General features: G+C 45.0%; 2 protein-coding genes across 3 annotated transcripts in view; both read right to left on the bottom strand.

Moving 5' to 3' along the window:
- Window positions 1-20,322, bottom strand: part of LOC136658627 (cell surface hyaluronidase-like) — an 89,237-nt gene that overhangs the window by 13,021 nt on the left and 55,894 nt on the right. Inside the window, exons 20-21 of the mRNA XM_066635417.1 lie at window positions 5,415-5,597; window positions 1,364-1,586 (exon numbers count right to left, since the gene is read on the bottom strand). Of these exons, the coding sequence (XP_066491514.1) occupies window positions 1,364-1,586; window positions 5,415-5,597 (406 nt within the window). The remainder of the gene's footprint in view (window positions 1-1,363; window positions 1,587-5,414; window positions 5,598-20,322) is intronic.
- CEMIP (cell migration inducing hyaluronidase 1) overlaps window positions 1-20,322 on the bottom strand; it is a 152,139-nt gene that overhangs the window by 91,809 nt on the left and 40,008 nt on the right. The gene's annotated exons all lie outside the window — the stretch shown is intronic.

Raw genomic sequence — 20,322 nt, 5'->3', positions numbered from 1 at the left:
AAAACTTGCTGGATGTCCTTGACCAAGTCATTATTTGTCTAGCACAGGGGTGTCCAGACTTTTTGGCAGGAGGGCCACATAATCTCTCTGGCACTGTGTTGGGGGCCGTGAAAAAAAGAATCCATTTACATTTCAAATTTGAATAGATTTACATAAATGAATATATTCAAGATAGAACTTATATGAATGAATGAAGGTCTTGCAATAGCTTAAAGCCTATAAAAGACCTTGCCTAAAGCAAGGCCAGCCTTTCCTTCACTGCCACTGCTATAACATAGATGTGAAATAGCAAGCAGTGGAGGAAGTCCTCGTCCCACAGCTCATGCAAGAGGTTGAACAGTCACCTTCATGCTAAGAGAAGTTGTGTTGGGCCAGCACGGGCTCCAGCAAGTCACCAGAGGGCCAGAGGTTCATTGGAAACTGGGGGCTCCCTGTGGGCCGGATTGGGAGTCCCCGAGGGCCGCAAGTGGCCCCCGGGCCGGGGTTTGGGCACCCCTGGTCTAGCACCTAACCTATTCTTCAGCTTCCAAGAGTTACTTTAGGGACACTACCCAGAGATGCTCTTTTGTCACCCATAAGAGATGGTGGTGGTAAGCAGTACTAAATCCACATGAATACAGTTTCATTTGTCTAGCAGTGCAAACTATTGTAATTAATTGGATAATATACAAATATTAAAGATTCAACGCAGTTGAAGAGTCACCCCAAAGTCTTCCTTGCCAACCTGTGATCCCCTGGAGATATTTGCCCCATCGTCTGAAGACACCATAAGCAGAATGGTGCTATAGGTTGTTTGGGGAAGAAGGATATAAATAGGCGAAATGAGAGACTGGTGCTATAGACTGAATGGTTATACTGATGCTCTGGTTTAAGAACTCACAATTGGGTCAGGGCAGGTGTTAATACAGGAACGTAAAGGAGTGAGGCAGGCACAAGAATGTGCTGTCCTCACCAGCTGCCCCAAGACAGCAGCATCTTTCATTTTACCACCTTTGCTCTTGCACCAATGTACCACTGGTGGTACTTGAGGTGGTGTGGGAGACCCTCAGAGCCCCACTGCCTGACAGTGAGACCAGCAATGCAATGTGACAAGCAGCAATAGGAGACTTAGTTTGGCTGGTACAGCTCTGGCATGTGCTTTATGCATGCTCAGAAAAACCCTCCTATCCACCCTGAGCCTCTTATCCATGTTTGTGGCATTGCTTCTGACTTCCCAATCAGGACAGAACAGATGATGGCATCATCACCATTTACTTCCAGTGGTCCTTCCTTCCAATAGTCGGACCATGCAAAGCGGGTCAGTGAGGGACAAGCATTGAGAAATGCTGTTCTTGCAGATTTAATGGAGAAAACTGCATTGTACCTGTGGGGCACCACAGTGATGGCAAGGCACTGCCCGCTGTCTAGTCCCAGCAGGCCTTGAAACTTTGCTCCAGGTGTCTTGGTCCACAAAAGGATTAGGTGGGCAATTCCAGGGAGGCCCCGGGGGCATCTTGGCTGCTATTTTAATGCGTTCACATCCACGTTGAGAACAGTAGCTGTGCCCCTCCCGGACTTCATGTGCTTGAAGGTGGAGAAACAGATACCTAGGAGAGCAGAAAACTCTGTGTAACCCGCACACCAACTGCCAAATTTCAACAAAGGGCTTAGAGGGGACCATTCACTATGTGGCTAATTGCATTAGGCCAGAATGAGGAAATGAATCAAATCATTCATTCTGTCCCACTTGCACAAAGGCCTTAGAGAGCAATTGGTTTGTTTCAAGTAAGGAGTCTAAAGACTTCTGTATGCTGGCCCTGCAAAAAAAAACCCACAAGTTTTTATGAGGTTGCCTAACCACTCCTATCGACACTTAAGCATTCTACAAGTCATATAGGTAGCAGAATTCGATACTATAAGTCTTTCAGACTAAAGGGGGGAGAACTACTTTTGAATGCTCCCACACCCCAAAACTGCTTGCATTCAGCAAACTAGCTCATCTATAGAGACTTCTGCAAAACCTGGTGTGCAACTTGACTGCACGCAGGGAGAGTTTGTTTTAATGTATGTGGGGGAGGAAAGCATTCAGAAAGACCCAAGTGCTTCATGTTCCAGAGTTCCAAAACACTTTGGGTTATTCTCTCAAATTTATATCCTCCAAGTTGCTCAGGGTAGCACATACCGGGGTTACTTCATTTTATCCTCACAACACCATTATCCTCTTGTAATCCATACAGAGCCTTTAATCATCATTCTGAGCATTTGTACAATGGTTTTGCACATGTATTATGTTGCCGTAATCCTAACAAGAGCCCTCCAAGGTTAGTGATTATTATCATCCTCCTTTTGAAGTTGAGGCCGAGGTGGAGTGCTTTGCCTAAGATCACTTACAGCGCAATCCTATCCTGTGCTGGAACAGGTAGGCAAAGAGGCCTACGATGAATCTGCGCAAAATAGGGGATCAAAGTGACTCAGCCAGAGGCAAGGGGAAACTCTTCCCCTTACCCCCAGTTAAGCCACTGCAACCCCCGTGGGTCTCCTCAGACTTGCGCCGCCTCAGGAGGTGGCATCAGTCAAGAACGGGAGCTAGGATCCAGCATATCTCCAGGTCCCAGCCCCGCCTCCAGCTTCCCATCTGCCCCCAGGACCACCCTCCACCCACCCCAAAACGCCTCCCTCCTGCCTCCTCCCTTGTGTTGGCTGAGCTCGGCCCATGCAATGCAAGCCTCCTCTTGCAAATCGTTGTGCAGGCTGGATTCAGCCTCCGCAGGCCAATGCACGTCCCTGAGCCAGCCCAGCCGACTCTTGAGGAGGTGCAAACATGCCTTATGGCATATTTGCGACCCTCCTGGGCCAGCACGAGGGACTTGCACCAGCCCAAGGGCATGTTAGGATTGCGTCCTTAGTGAGCTCATGGCAGAGACAAGATGCAAAACAAGGAAATCCTTATCTTGTAGCTTGTAGATCTTAGACACTACACTACACCTCACCAGCTCCCTAGAGTAGGCCAATATTATTATTCTCATATTTTAGATGGAGAGGCATATGGATTAAAAGATTGGGGGCTACTTTATGGCAGAGTGAGATATTGGAGCAAGGGGATTTCCCAATTTCAGTCTCTAAGGGCATAATCCTAACCAGGTCTACTCAGAAGTAAGTCCTATTTTGTTCAATGGGGCTTACTCTCAGGAAAGTGAGGTTAGGATTGCAGCCGAAGGACCCAATCCAATTTTCCAGTGCTGGTGCTGCTGTACCAATGGGGTATGCACTGCTTCCTGTGATGGGGAGGCAGTCACAAAGGCTTCCTGAAGGTATGGGAACATTTGTTTCCTTGCCTCAGGGCTGCACTGAGGTTGCACTGGTGCTGGAAAGTTGGATAGGATTAGGCCCTAAACCAGTACACTATACTTCAAAATGGAAAAGGATGCTTCCTGCTTATCATTAAACATAAGCCACAAAGATCTCCCCTGCTTTGTTAGGCTACCAAAAACTAAACAAAAAAATAGACATTTGCTCAACAGTATCGTTACTGAAACCTGGAAATTCGTCCAGGTCAGAGTCAACAATCAATTAAATCCATGTGTTCAGCATTCAGAAAAGCACTACAACATCCTGTCCCAAACAACTGCATAGTAAACGACACATTAATGGTAAACAAGCTGTTTACATAATTTGGGGAAACATTTTGTACAGTTCAAAAAGAAGAATTAGTCCAGAATAATTAATTTCCCAATTCTCCTTGTAATTGTTGCAAGGTACAAGGATCATCTTTCACATTCTGGAATATACATTCCAAGATTTGATGGATCACTTATGATGTCTAAACATAGAACCAGATTCTATTTTTAGCTCTAAAGTTGACATTTATAGAAAGAAAGTCCCCCTTGATGGTCAGGATTAGGCAATGCAAAAAATGTGTGTTGGTACACAGTGTACATTCCCCCCCCCCATATTTTAAGCTGACAATTATGTTGTCTCCCTTTATTTAGTTTTCTTTTCTAATATTAACCAAAAGCATGTTGTTCTTGCTGTAGACCAAAGAAGTGGTATAACGGATGGCCTTCTGTTTAGGGGAATTTTAGTGGAAGTGGAAGGTTACAGGTTCAATCTTGAAGGAGGGCAGAGAAAAATTGCCGACTGAAACCTCGGAAAGCTAGTGCCAGTCAGTGTTGGCAATACTGTGGGCCCGTCCTATCCAACTTTTCTTCACCAATGTAGCCCCAAGGTAAGGGAACAAACATTTCCTTACCTTGAGGAGGTTTCCATGACTGCTCCCTCACCACAGGATGCAACTCGCATCCTGTTGGCACAGCTTTACTTGTGTTGGAAGGTTGGATAGGATTGGGCCCTAGGCGGACCCATGGTTGCTATGAGCTTGGGTACATAGCAACTTATGCAGTGCTATAGTAAGGCATTGCCAACCCCAAAATTTTATGGACTTGTTAGCACAACAAATTTTAAGCCGATATTACTTCCATTTTCATTGGGTTAGTTGGCCAAGTCAGATGATTGAACAAACCATGGTTTGTTTGCTCCCATGTGCATTCTAAAGACTCCCCGGCTTGCATACTTCTCCCTCCCCTTTTCTCCTTGCTTTCCTGAGGAATTCTAGTTTGGTTAACAAAAGTTCTTTGTGTTGTTCAAACCTATGAGCTGTTGTTTCAATGTGTTTTACAAACCAGAATGTGAAACCACAGTTAAATCTTGGTTTCATATCTTGGTCTTTAACCCACAGTTAAACTGCAATTCCCAGGCTCTGATTTGGAACCATTTAATCAAACTAAGGGCCCAATCCTATCCAACTTTCCAGTACTGATGCAGCTGTGCCAATGGGGCATGTGCGGTGGAGAGGCAGTCACAGAGGCCTCCTCATGGTAAGGGAAAGTTTGTACCCTTACCTCAGGGCTGCATTGCAGCTGCATTGGCACTGGAAAGTTGGATAGGATTGGGCCCTAAGACTGCCTGGGCATGCAGGTCAAAGAGGCAAGGAGGAAGGAGGGAGCATATAGGCTCAGGAGGCTTCAAGCCATGTTCACAACCAAATGCACACAGTTCCTTAGGCTGTCTGAACTAGTCTGTTACCTACATATGAAAAAGAAACAGTTCCCAATATTCTGTAACTCCTGGGTGTGATCAAGAAACAGAATCTAAGCTATCAAAAAAAGAGCAGGATTTACTGTTAACAGATTGAATAAACCAAGGGCAGCGAGCATGTTTAGCCCCCTACCCTTGCCCAATGGTGTTCCTGAGCATATCCTTTTACTGTTAAAACAAAATGGATTTCATGATAATTAATAAATAATAAATGAGCCACCTTCTCTCCATGTATGTCCTATTTGCACTCCATTCAACATAGGAGCTGCTGTTCCAGATCCTATGACTCACTTGCAGAGCCAACAGCCAATAGTCAAGGTGCCAAGCACACCATCACTTACCCTGATGAAGTGTCAAAAGAGAAGAGCCGTTGATCCAACTTCTTCAACACACTATGGAAGGAAGAGACAGCTGAGTAGTGTTTCACATGTTGTGCCTTCCCTGTCTGTCGCTGGTAGATGTCCCCCACCACAGTGAAAACTGTTCCCTTTGGATAGCACAAGGCAATGTGCAGCCAGTCTCCTCTGTTGGCAAAAGAAAGGACATTAGAAGTATAAGGGGATTAAAAGTGAAGAATCCTTCTCCACCTGACGGATCTATCTCCAAGAAGAAAAATGCCAGCATGTTTTACAGTCCCCAACCCAGCCTTCTCTGACATGCTATGCAAGATTCACACCTATTACCGATTATTACTAGGCTGACATAATATCAGCTAAAGGAAAGCTGAAACTCATCTCAGTCTTTGAACTTTTAGATCAGGCCCTCAACTTGCTGCAGGACCGCTTCAGTTACTGGATCACGCAAGCAGCGATTGACAAAGAGGAGATATCTGCTGTGAACTATCCTGCTGTGATTGTTATGAAAAGTTATGAAAATGTCCAAGTAGTCTTGGACACTATCTCCTGCTACTACTTCCAAGCAGCTATAACCAGTGGCATAGCTAGAGGGGGTGCAAAGCACTAAGTTTTGCAGAGAGTCTCACTGCAGCGTGCAAGTGGCCCCTTCCCCTCCCCTTTAGAGATGAATGCCTCTGTTTTGATCCCACCACCCTGAATGGCTCCAAAGGGGAGGGAGAGATTGCTTACACACCACAGTGAGGCTCCCTGCAAAACTTAGTGCTTTGTACCCCTTCTGGCTACACCACTGGCTGTAGCCAGGACAGAGAAGATGCAGGTGGATGCTCCCACATGTAAAAACAAAACAAATTCCACACCATTGAAAAGCTAGTTTTCAGCCCAACTGTCTCCCATGCTACCTTTCCAGATGCACAGACCTTTTGGAAGGAAGAATTCAATCATGCGATCTCTCACCAGAAGTGGTCTAATCCTGGAAAAACACTTGGTTTGTATATATGTCTCTAAAGACCCAATCCTATCTGCGAGGTACACCATCAGGGCAGCCTCTCTACTGGTCTGAGAAGAGCTACCACCAGTGCAAGGCCAAGAACGTTGTGTGCCACTAACAGTGCCTGCAGATTTTCTGCTACTACAGTTTTGCTGGCAGTGAAGACAGAACAGGGTGAGGAGAAGGCCAAGATGAGGGTTGGATTGGGGTTGGGACTACGTGGATCTCAGCAGCACTGAAACCTATACCCCCAGCCCATATACACCCCCAGAAGGTTCTTCAAGGCTATGTCAGCAAAAAAAATCGGCATAGCTTTGAAGAGTCCCATAGGGAACCGTGCACTGGCTTGAGAAGTAAGTAAGATTTTTCTTAATTTCCTTTTCTGGGGAGCCTGGTGCCCTGCCAGCTTGTCAGATGCTGCATCAGCTGCCCTGCATGCCAGTGCAAGATAGGATTGGGTTGCAAGTTCTTTGGTTGGTGAACTAAATCTTGTAAGTTCTACAGCATGCAAACACACTCCTGGAGCAAAAGTACTATGAAATTGAAACGGAAGTCTTCACAGGCCATCACTCAATATTCTAAGAAGCAGTGAGAGGCTTTCTAACATAAATGCTACTATTTGTACATCAATTCAAATTTCCCAATGTGTCAGTCCCTTTGCGGGTGGCCATCATGCACAAGGGGAAAAATGACCTTGATCCTTTGCATTCCTGTCCTCTCTCTCTGCCTTACTCTCAGTGTCACCATAGTTACAAGGGCAAGCAAGGTAGAAATCCAGCAGTACTCCACGGCCAACTACCAAGCTGTGAAAATATGGCTCAGAATAGTGAAACCTTTCCAGTAAATGCATTCCCAGAATTACCGCATCCTAAGCAGAACATGTCTGGAAAGTTAGAATTTAAAAGCTCTAGTTGTTTTGGTAATTTTTTGGCCTTTGTTTCATTTTCTACACTGACATGACTCATTGCAATACTCCCATTAAACTCTATACATAGCTGCCACTGGTGGACTGCATACCTGATGCCCTCAAAGTCCCCACATATAATAAGCAACACCAGAATGGGAAGGAGGGAGCTTGTTGATTTGGACACAGAATCTTCATGACCTTACAATCTGGCACTCTAAAGCAGGGGTGTCCAAAGTTTTTGGCAGGAGGGCCACATCGTCTCTCTGACGCTGTGTTGGGGGCCGGGGAAAAAAAGAATTAAATTTACATTTCAAATTTGAATACATTTACATAATTATACATAAATGAATATATTAAAGATGAACTTATTTGAATGAATGAAGGTCTTCCAATAGCTCAAGGCCTATAAAAGGCCTTGCACAAAGCAAGGTTGGCCTTTTCTTTGCTGCCTCTGCTGCATCACAGACATGAAACAGCAAGCAGTGGAGGAAGCCCTCATCCCACAGCTCACGTGAGAGGTCAAACAGTCACCCTCACGCTGAGAGCAGTTGCATCACTCCAGAGGGCCAAAGGCTCATTGGAGACTGGGGTCTCCCTGAGGGCCACACTGAGAGGCCTCGAGGGCCGCATGTGGCCCCAGGGCCGGGGTTTGGGCACCCCTGCTCTAAAGCAAGGGTGTCCAAACGGGTGCTCCCTCCCAATGTGGCCCTCAGGGAGCCCCCAGTCTCCAATGAGCCTCTGGCCCTCCGGTGATTTGTTGGAGCCCACGCTGGCCCGGTGCAACTGCTCTCAGCATGAGGGCGACTGTTTGACCTCTTGCGTGAGCTGTAGGATGAGGGCTTCCTCTACTGCTTGCTGTTTCACATCTGTGATGCAGTAGCGGCAGCAAAGGAAAGGCCAGCCATGCTTTGTGCAAGGCCTTTTATAGGCCTTGAGCTACTGCAAGACCTTTAGTCATTCATATAAGTTCATCTTTTTTCCCCGGCCCCCAGCACAGTGTCAGAGAGATGATGTGGCCCTCCTGCCAAAAACTTTGGACACCCTTGCTCTAAAGTAAAGTTTTAGACATCAAGATCAAGGAGATCTTCCTAGAAGTTCTAGATGTAACCCAGAGACTCAGTCCTGATTTCACAATCCACAGAGATGGCAGGAGGGGGAGAGAAAGAGTGTTAGGTGAATATACTATTAGCTTCACAGTGTGCAAGATGCCAGGCAGGTTTTCTGTTGAAGCTGCCCATGTTAATAATAATAATAATAACTTTATTTCTACCCCGCCTTTCTCCCCGAAGGGACTCAAGGTGGCTTACAACATATTAAAAACAATTTAAAAAACAAATAAAAACATATTAACACATACTAAAAACAGCAGTCAGAGTAAAAAAAAATAGGTAAAAAGAGCATAGAGCAGCAGCAAGTCATAAAAGAATCAGGCCTGTAAAAAAATATTAAAAGATGTTAAAAAGATGTTAAAAGGCCAAGAACTCAGAAGGCCTGTTTAAACAGAAGGGTCTTCAGGCCTTGCCGAAAGGTCTCAAGAGAGGGAGCCATTCTTAAGTCAAGGGGAAGGGAGTTCCATAGCGTTGGTGCCACTACTGAGAAGGCCCTATTTCTTGCAGCCGCCCCATGTACCTCCCTAGGCGGCGGCACTTGTAAAAAGTCCTTCTCTGATGACCTGAGAGGGCGAGCCGGATTGTACGGGAGCAGGCGATCTCTAAGATACCCTGGTCCAGAGCAGTATAGGGCTTTAAAGGTCAATAACAGCACCTTGAATTGGGCCCGGAAACGAATGGGCAGGCAGTGCAGCCGCTGGAGAAGCGGACTGACAGGGTCGAACCGCCTACCTCCAGTAACCACACGGGCCGCCGCATTCTGCACTAGTTGCAGTTTCCGAACCGTCTTCAAGGGCAGCCCCACATAGAGTGCGTTACAGTAATCTAATCTCGATGTCACCGAGGCATGTTTAAACAACAGTCATCACTAAAGGGCCCAGTCCTATCCAACTTTCCAGCACTGATGCAGCCATGCCAATGGGGCATGTGCTACATCCTATGTTGGTGACACAGTCATGGAGGCCTTCTCAAGGGAAGGGAATATTTGCTCCCTTACTTTGAGGCTGCATTGAGGCCGCATCAGTGCTGGAAAGTTGGATAGGATCAGGCCCTAACTAAGATTAATGGGGCATATAAACTGGGTTCAGAAGCAGAAACCAATTTCATCTATGAATTTTTTTTTAATGTGCATTTTCTATTCAGTCTTATGGGCAAGCTTCTCATGGTCCTCAATAAGTGATGTTTCCATTGCTTTTGAGATAAAACAAAAACAATTACCATCTCCCCTAATCCTGGCACCAAGGACTGGGAGGGACACCACAACCCTACATATTAACTCACTGTCAGGTCAAACAACCTTCCACAGAGAGATTAGTCTGTATAACAGAAGGACACAACCTATGATAAGCAAGTCTTCCAAGGCCTGAGTGACTAGGCCAAGCAGGGAAAAACACTTTACGTTTTTCTAAGCTCACCTTTGCACACTTCTTTATGTGTGTTACTCTCCCTTGCTAGAGTAGGGCTTGTTTATTGGACACAAGGTTGGGTCCACAGAACATTGATATTATACACATCCCTGGCCAACAGGCAGTGATGTACTGCATCTAAGCAAAGGAACAGATTCTTTTGTATGCCTCCATCCCTAAATATCTTTTTTTTTTCAAAGTTTAAACATTTAGTACAAAACAACAAAAGTAATTTCAATAAGAGGCTGCCAGAATTCAACTAAACTAAACAAGAAAAAAAAAAATCACTGATTTGCTCATTTTTGTATTTTATACAGTGTCTCTTTACCTCTACCCTAATATTTTCTCTGCCAAGATATCCATTATTGCAGGATCTGAGCATATATACGTATGTTTAGAAAGAGCAGATGCAACACCACCACTGTGTCTGAAGCTAACCACACACAAAAAATATGTGAAAATATGACAGATTTTGAAAGTTTCTTTCTGCTCCCCGGCCCCTAGGAATCCTTGGTCGGTCAACTCATCTTGGCAGCCTACTGTAGCAATCGGTAATGGGAAGTATCTGGAGAAACATCATTCAGCTGTTCCATTAAATGCTATTCCTCCTCTGTCCACAGACTATTTTTATGTTGTGTTTGCCTTTTCCTTGGGATGGTGACATCCAAAAATGTTGTAACACTGCGAAAACATGGCCAAATGTCTTGCATTGAACAAAGCTATGATAGATCTTTCTTGAGGGAACACAGTATGCTAAGATAAATTAAGAAAACAGTGCACGTGCTCCTTAAGAAAACAGAAGCAGGCCATGGAATGGTGTCATCCCCAGAAAGCACCACAACAGGTCCCTTGCGAGAGTTCTTTCAGGACTGCTGGTCGGCAAATCCCTCCGTGCTCAGTAATTTGTTTGCAATTGATGTTGCTTTAAAAAATCTAGAGGGCACTGTTTGGCTGAGGCTACCACAGAGGAAGGAAGGACTATGAATCTGACTTTGGCTTCTGAAGCCTAGAACAGCTTGTCCTTTCTTCTTTCCCCCTTGTAAAATATGATGGGTTTGTTGACCTACCAGGCAGCATGATGGGAAACCCAGAAACAGAGCAGATCACGAAGGGCTGGCTGGCGCTTCCCTCCCTACTGCTACTACAGCCTAATTTATGCTTCTGAACTCCTTGCGTTTCCAAATTCATATTAACTTGTCTCTGTTTGTGAGTAGAGGTGGGCTAGACATTCGGACACAGCAGTATGAGTCAGGATCAACTGTTTTTCTTAGGGGGGAAAAATAAAACCTCTTTGCAGATAAAATGTAAAATTCAGAGACTGAGACCCCAATCCTATGCATGTCTACTCAGAAATAAGCCCCATTATAGTCAGTTGGGCTTACTTGTAAATGTGCATAGGATTGCAGCCTAAGGGTACAATCCAAAGGTGCAGTTGGGCCAGTGCAAATCCCTTTCGCTGGCTCAATGTTGTTGTAAAGGTTCTATAAAGTACTTTCACGTCAACGCAACTTCACTTCACGCCAGCCTTCTCACACCAACATGGGCCCCACGGTGAGTGAGCTTGCACTGGCCAAGCTCAGCCAACATGGGGAGAGCAGGGAGGAGGCGGGAGGGAGGTGTTCTGGGGCGGGGGGGAGTGGACAGGGGGTGTTCCCAGGAGCAGGTGCGCAGGGAACAGAAGGCAGGGCCAGGATCCGGCAGTCATGCTGGAACTTAGCCCTGTTCCCAGGCAGCTTGGAGCAGTTCCAGGCTGCTCAGATTTGTGCTACTGATTGAGGTGGCACAGATCTGAGTAGCCCCATTGGGACTATAGTGGTTCTCCCCAGGGAAAAGGGAAAAGTAAGGATTGAACTGTAAATGATTTCGTCAAATCTCAGATGGTGTTAGTGGCAAGTTTTAACTGTTCTTTTTTTTTAAACCATTTTAATGTCTTATTCATATGCTGTATCATTTTTATTTTTTATTGATTACGACCTTGAGATTAGGAAAGGCAGTATATAAAGCTTTAAAATAAGTAAAAACAGGTAGATTACCCCTGTCTGGACAACTGAAATGGGACTATTCCAAAATCCAGACATTTTTGTCCATGACTTGTTTTCTGTAGTGTGAACAAAAGAAGGTCTTGTGCTAATTCCCATGTAGAATGCAGGTACAGGCTGTAAATTCTGTTCTCTGCTCTGTGGTGCGTACCTGCACAGACATTGTTGAAAAATGTCAAAGAGGCCAGCAGACACCCAGATGGATAACAGTGAAAAGAGCAAGAGGATGCACTTCTCATTAATTTATGCAAGTATAACGAAATCCAAACTCCAGACTCCTTTCCGTTCCAAGCAGTCCAAATAAGGGATGCTCAACGTGTAATATTTATATATTGTTAACCAGTTCTGTTTTGATGCAGGAGTCCAATGGTCAGAAATTTAGGCTGCAATCCTAACCACCCTTTCCTGAGAGTAAGCCCCATTGAACAAAATAGGACTTACTTCTGAGCAGACCTGGTTAGGATTGTGCCCTTAGTCTATCAACTGCTGACGTTAAAGATGCAGGAACAACCCCAGACCAAAAAAAAAATGTAGCAAACCTTATTTGGAAACAATAATGTAGATCTTAGAGACAGAGATGTTGGTTTAAATTGATGGGGACTCTAATGAAATGAAGTGAAATGGGAAGGGGGCCAAAGCTCAGTGCTTTGCATGAAGAAGGTGCCAGGTTCAAACTGGCATTTCTAGGTGGGGCTGGGGAAAAACCCAGAGAGCTGCTGACGGTCAGTGTAGACCACACTGGGCTAGATGGTCTGACTCAGTAGAAAGCAGCTACCTATGTTTACTGTCTGCTCAGTTCTGTTCACTCTGGCAGGTTTTTTAAGCTGCTCCTTTCAGAAAGGTATTTGTCCCTCTGCTTTCCATGTCAAATATTTGCTGTACAGAAGATGCTGATCTCAACTGCAGCTGTGGCAAAGCTACCATGTAGCATGGTGTACCAAATATTTTACAATGGAATTTTAAAAGATTCTGGAGGCGTGAACGTGACTTCCCTGCCTGAGCCACTGTCATTCAACAATCCACACAGTGTGCTTCCGATATGTATGCAATTCATTATATGTGGTTATTTGTTGTTTTTAGCATTTTTAAAAAAATGTTGACATTTAATTAACATTTGCAGTTTTGGCACCCCCTAAATTTGAGCAAGAATGTACACCTGATTAAAAAGTTTTTAAAACTCATTTTAGCAACAGGCATGTCAATGGACTTCAGTGGAGAAAGCTGTAGGGAGAAGTAGAAGACAAATTAACTCTAGGCTCTCTAAAAAGCATTGGCCGTGCTGTGGCAGGGTGCACACGTGACTATATCCTGCAAACTTTAAGCAGTTTCTAATTAGTTTAACTAGTTTGGCTTCCCCCAAAGAATCTTGGGAACTGTGGTTTTTTGATTTTGTAAAATGTGTATCCCCAGTGGCATAGCTAGAGGGGGTGCAAAGCACTAAGTCTGGCAGGGAGCCTCACCACGGTGTGCAACCAGACCCTTTCCCTTCCCTTAGTAGCCATTCTGGGCATTCCTCTCTGTTTTGTTCCCACCACCCAGAATGGCTCTGAAGGCAAAACGGAGAGGAAGCTCACACGCTATGGTGAGGCTCCCTGCAAAACTTAGTGCTTTGCACCCCCCTAGCTACACCACTGTGGACCCCCCCCCCCTTTTAAAACTTAAATCCCTCAAAATGGCCCATAGCATTTACAGTTTGGAGAGAATGCTGAGAATTCTGTGGTTGACACCCCCTGTTCTTGTTGGGGAGAGGGAATAACCTGTACAACATTCTAAGTACATAGTACAAGAAAACAAAGAATTGTGTACAACACAGAGCAGATAACGACTTGACCATTCGCCTAAAAACAATTACTGTCCACTTTCAATTGAGGTGGAAACTATTCAGCTCTTATGTTGAACAATGGAGCTTCCTCAGCTGCAGTATGTAACGTTTTGCATGAGTGGTAGAGGACTCCACACCTGATGTGCCCCTTCCCAAGGCTGATCCCTAACCCCCGACATGGAGATACTACCATTGAGGAAAACCACCTTGGACAATAAAGGAAGTCTGTAAATCAACCTGAGAATCAGTAATATGCATACAATAGGACACATTGCCACCCAGGAGACCAATTTTTACCAGGACCAATGCAATGGCAGGAATGACCATTGCTACTCATGGCATTCTCTCTCACCCCTCTCCCACATTTGCTGAAGCAAGCAGGACTTCAATTCCGGTCCACCACAGAAGGGAAAGGTGGGTGAGCAGAGTGGGGGGCAGGACGGAATGAGGTGCATGAACGACAGCAACCTCCTTACCGAACTAAGAATAGTAAGGTAGGCTCTCTTGAATTGGAAACTGGGAGCTCTACCACTCATGGTCCTCTAATGCTCCTCCCCCACATTCTACAATAAGAACTGTTCTTTTATTCTCTTGAGACCATTTAAGTAGAACATGTTTTTAAAATGGTCAGCTGAAACTCTAATTGGAATTCTAATTATAAGCTCAACAACATTGAGCTACTAATAATTCTTGGGCTTCCCAAGAGCTCTTTTCATCATCATCATCTGCATTTATTCATCCCCTAATAATACCCATAAGGCAGGGGGGAAATTCATCATCAGGTGTATTTGCAACAGGCTGGTTCAAGCCTTGTCCTTATTATCATAGTTTCCCTCCTGAGTGCATCACCGGTAAAGAATTTAACTGTAGGTGTGATTAAGAGCTTAGAAAGCAAGAAATAACACTTAAAGGAGGGTGTGTGTAAGCAACAGGGACCGGCTGAACATAAGCTCTCAGAGAGTGCCAGTACCCCCACGAGTCTGAAGACAGAACTGGATGTTTAGTGGATACACAGGCCTGAGCTTGCTTCCCCATCTGTTGATTTGACACTGCATTACAGAATACTTCAGACCCCATCTGGGATGAAAGCAGAGGGTGAAACGGTGAAGCACCTGTTTCCCACTCACACCCTTCCCACATTGCTTTGCAGTGGAGCCAACAGGGGAGACTAAAAGTACAATCCTATACGTGTTTACACTAAGCCCCACTATATTCAACAGGACTCCCCCCCAAATAAGTGGGTCAAGGATTGCAGTCTAAACTCCCTTTACCCTGTCCCCGACCTCTGCCAAACATCTAATTGTGCCTTAACATTACCTTTGGTGGACATAGGAACATAAAAAGAGCCCTGTTGGATCAGGCCAAAGGATCATCTAGTCCAGCTTCCTGTATCTCACAGTGGCCCACCAAATGCCCCAGGGAGCACACAAGACAGACACAATCTGTGTCCCGGTGACTCCCCTTATCTGGCAATTCAGAGGCAGCCTGCCTCTAAAACCAAGAGCTTGCACATACCTACTATGACTTGTAACCTGTAATGAACTTTTCCTCCAGAAATTTGTCCAATCCCTTCTTAAAGGTATTGTAAAACTGGTATAGTCAGGCCTCTGTATGGCTAAAAAAATTCAGAGCTGTCCCTAAATAAAATCAGTCAAACAATGCACTTGATGAGGCTTCATTTTGGCTAGGGGATAAAAGGATTTGCCTCCCTGATACATTCTTATCTCTGCCTTTTCCTTCCAAAGCACTCTGCTTACACAGCTCTCAGTAGAAGCCATTTCTCTCCTATATCTCCTTCCGATCTCTGCCACTATGCCCCATTAGGTCTTGCTCCTTGCCAAACTCTATCACCAAGCCAATAAATCTATGACAAGTATTTTAATATCTACATTCCTTCCAATCTTATGTGAAGCACTCCAAATTCCAACACTCCATCCTGCCAGGGCTTTAGCTGAATAGTCAATTACAGTCATCTTTTGTTCTCCTCTGTTAATTCTAATCTTAATTGACTTGCAACCAACCAGCAAAGATAAGCGTCTTGCAAGCGTTTCTGGTTTATGTTGCTATTGTCGGTTCAAGATAGAGAGAGTTGCCTGCAAAAATTATCGTGCTTACCTTAACCTCTAGTCACGCGTCAGAGAAAACTAGGAGGGTTTAGATAGGTATCAATGGCGGCAGACACCAAGATCAGCCTGCCTGCCTGTGGCTTTCCCATCTAGAATTAGAGGTAGGGATGCCAACTTTTTTCAGAGAAAGCCACCTCAGTGCTATTCAACATGCAAAATCTTTCCATCTGTATTCTGTGGCTCTGTCAATCTCTCAAACTTTTATGATCATTCCAATCTCCATATGCAGCAACAATGTCCCCAAAACAGAACTATTTTTTTTCCCTAATATAAACTGAGAGCAGACATCCATTAACAGGGAGGAAAACCTCATCATGCACACCACTGGGAAGTGGTTTAAGACTATCTCCTGATCCTAGTTATCCCCACTGTTTGGGGCAGTTGCACCTCCTCTCTGTTGTGACTTAGACTGGAGCTCTTCACTTCGTCCCACAGAACCCAGGGAGAGCTCTTGGCAACTGAGCTGGATAGCTCCCATCCCGAGGTTCCGTTTCAGTCGGCACAGGAGTTGGTTTATATGTAAGATAAGACAGGTTTGGGTAGTGGTTCTGGTGTTGGACTTAGTCCTGAAAGATCCAGGTTCAAATACCCGCTTAGCCATGAAGCTACCTGGGTGACCTTGGGCCAGTCACTATCTCTTAGAGCAGCCATTTTCAACCACTGTGCTGTGGCACACTGGTGTGCCGTGAGTGGTCCACAGGTGTGCCACAGGAATTTGGGAGAAAGTCATTTACTAATAAGGCCAATGAGAGATGTGAGCCCCCACTGGCAGCATGGTGTGCCTTGTCATTTGTCAAAAACCTGTTGATGTGCCTTGGCCATTTTAGTGCCTTGTCAGTGTGCCGTGAGATGGGAAAGGTTGACAATCACTGTCTTAGAGGATAGAGCAGGACCACCTGATCCACTCTGGCCAATTGCTTTTTCAGAACTTTTACTGCCTTTCCTCTTTGGACCAGAAGTTGGGGATGGGGCAGCAACGAAACTCTCCTCTGACATGCTCCTGGATCCTTTGCAGGCTCAAGTCCTGCCAATTTTCAACAAACAACCAAATGGCTAAAACATGTTTGGGGGAAAGCTGGAAAAATTTGGTACTGAGATTCATTTGTGTTGCAGAGGATGTTGCTAAATAAAGACCACAACGTAAAATGGCTACTTCTAAAAGTTTTACCCAGCCAAGTGCCCTCATATGTGCCTACACACGTTAGAAATACTGATTATTTCAGTCTAATTAACTTTGCCTCTCACTAAGTGCAATCGCACCACATCAACACTCTTGACATTTCGTTTGAGTCTGCAATCTAGTACCAGCCAGCCCACCCAATTTACTGAACATGGCCACATAGCTAGAGAATGCCACTCACATTCCAAGCAAGCAAAGACTAAAAAAAAGTCTCAAAATGCATGCCTTAGCTTGCTTTACCAAGAACCCTTAGTTTATTTCTTACCCATAATTTAGTGCCCAATCTTGCCAGCTGTGCCTATCCTCCCCCACATGCTCTCTTTTTGCAGACACTTCTCATAACAAGCTTCATGTCTATTGTGGTTTTCTCAGTCTTGGTGCTATACAAGCAGGCATTCAAGTTAAGCCAACGACCTAACCCAGTTTTTCAGGCAATTTCCATGAAGCACAGCATGCAAAATAAAGTAAGAGAATGCTGTCTGAACTTTTCAGGAGTAAGAAGATAAGGTGGTGCATTGTCCAGCAAAGAGAAGAGGTCCATTATGCAAAAATATTAGGCCTCTAGACTTGAAAAACCTTCCAGTCACACTGGCCAAGAGGAGACTCCAAAGTGGCTTAATCAGTTCAAAGAGACCAGTTTTTATTTCCCCTGTGCAATTAACATTTCCATCAGTGCCTCATGTTCTTTTGCCAAATGTCATAATCTGTCCCTTTTTATGTCTAAAAGAATTGTATCAAGAAAATTTTAATTGCATCAAAGGCTACCTTTTATGGACTACCTATACAATATGTATACGTTGAATCTCAGAGCTTGCGTCCTGAGTACACTTCTGTACTGCAGCGAGTCATGGACTCTTCACTCACAACAGGAGAGGAAACTGAGCGCTTTCCACATGCGCTGCCTCTGACGCATCCTCGGCATCACCTGGCAGGACAAAGTTCCAAACAACACAGTCCTGGAACGTGCTGGAATCCCTAGCATGTATTCACTGCTGAAACAGAGACGCCTGCGTTGGCTTGGTCATGTCGTGAGAATGGATGATGGCCGGATCCCAAAGGATCTCCTCTATGGAGAACTCGTGCAAGGAAAGCGCCCTACAGGTAGACCACAGCTGCGATACAAGGACATCTGCAAGAGGGATCTGAAGGCCTTAGGGATGGACCTCAACAAGTGGGAAACCCTGGCCTCTGAGCGGCCCGCTTGGAGGCAGGCTGTGCAGCATGGCCTTTCCCAGTTTGAAGAGACACTTTGCCAACAGTCTGAGTCTAAGAGGCAAAGAAGGAAGGCCCATAGCCAGGGAGACAGACCAGGGACAGACTGCACTTGCTCCCGGTGTGGAAGGGATTGTCACTCCCGGATTGGCCTTTTCAGCCACACTAGACGCTGTGCCAGAACCACCTTTCAGAGCGCGATACCATAGTCTTTCGAGACTGAAGGTTGCCAATACAATACGTTGAATCTCAAACTTTCATCACCCTCATTTTTTTATTTTGGGTCAGGTGAGCAAAACAATGTCTTTTCTTCTGAATTTTTCACTTGGGGGGGAAAAAATCTCTCCATGATGCATGACTGTCACAAGTTTATATCCTTGCTTGTATTACTTAAGTTATTTTGCTCTGCTCACCATGGGGAAGAGAGAGAAAATACCAGGCAGGTATTTAGGTGCCACTTCATGGCCCCTAGAAAACACTATTCAGCTTTAAGGTATAGAAACTTGCCACTTCTGGACCCAGTACCATTTTCAGCAAAGCAACCCATTCTTTCATTCTGTCTTTCCAAAGCTTTGGTGCATTCTTAGCATTTTTCACTAGGACAGAGATGCTAACCACATAAGTCTTTGGTATTACAGATGACTTCAGGAACTGTCTAAAGCCAACTGTCAACATTCTTTTTCTCCCCTATGACCTTTTCTTAGCCAATGCTGAATATTTATTCCAGAAACATGAGGGCTATCTCTCTGAAACATCGGCAACTCCTGCTATTTCGGTCCACTGGGGTAATAATTGCTAAATGATGCTATCAAGCTGAGCTTAGCAAGACCTGGAGACTGCCATTAGGCAAGTCAATCATGTTTGCTGACTTTGCACAATCTGCATTTTGCGCATTCTTCCCAGGGTTCTACAGGCATGGTGTATCAGGATTCATTATCAACCATAATGGTGCAGTTCTCTCCCCACTCCCACAAGACGTAAAGCAGGTACAAACACCCCAGCTTGTCTAGCCCTGTCGGCACCTGTAAGTCATCACCTCTTCTCATTCCACCATGGACTGTAATGTACCTTTGAAAGCAAAATAACGGTCACTTGCTAACATGGGATGGGAATGGATCTTTGAAGGGAATAGGTTTATTAACTGATAATCAGGTTTCTGTATATTTTGCCATTCTGCAACTACTCATATGAAACTAATACTAAAGTGTTCAGCAAGTTTCTAGTCCCTTAGGGCTTATGCAGAATCCTGCACAGCAATCCACCCCTCCCCCACCACACAATCTTAAAAACCCCAAATTCTCTTTATACCAGTTGGCCTTTGCAAATTTCCTTTGAGGAAAGCCTTTACTTTGTTAAGGACTCCACAAGTGACACCAGCTGTTTTCAACAGAGATTACAACAATCCTGCTAACAGTTTTTGCAACTATACTTGTGGAAGCAACTGAAGACGTTGGACAAGTTCAGACATAATGGAAAATTGTAATTTTGCATTAGATCTGAACTCAAGTCTGCCAGCTTGGGGGGGGGAGGGGGGGTTCTGATACGCCCTGGAACACTGCTGCTCCAGTTCTTTTGGAGGGGAAGCAAGTTATGTCATCAAGGGGAGAAATCCAGCTCCTCCTCTTTCCAGGCTCTCTCTCCATCCTGCACCCTTTCCCCCACTGGTCCTGGTTCCAGGAAGGAAAGAAGGATGGAATAATACAATGTGGTGATCTACAGAGTGTTGAACCATCTAACCCAGTGATTTTCAACTGGTGTTCAGCAGTATATTGGAGTGCTGTGAAAGGTCTGCAGGTGTGCCATGCAAGTTTGAAGCACAGCAGCTGAAAATTGCAGAAAAGCTCTTCTGGGCTCTGCAGTTCTGTTTTTAGGGCAACTGTAGTAACAAATTGTCTGTCCCTCTTCCTCCACCAGCTTGTTACTACAGACAGTTGCCCTAAAAACAGAGCTGCAGAACCCTGACGAGTCTCCTGGAAGCTGGAAGTGACATCCCAAGAGGCAAAGACCACAGAGAAGACCATGTAGGTCAGTGTGCCGTGAAAAGAAAAACACTGATCTAACCCATCATTCTAATCTCCCACATGTCCTTCTTGCTTCCTGTGCC

Source organism: Tiliqua scincoides, chromosome 8, assembly GCF_035046505.1.
Source record: "Tiliqua scincoides isolate rTilSci1 chromosome 8, rTilSci1.hap2, whole genome shotgun sequence".
NCBI lineage: Eukaryota > Metazoa > Chordata > Lepidosauria > Squamata > Scincidae > Tiliqua > Tiliqua scincoides.
This window is presented reverse-complemented; position numbering and strand designations above follow the sequence as displayed.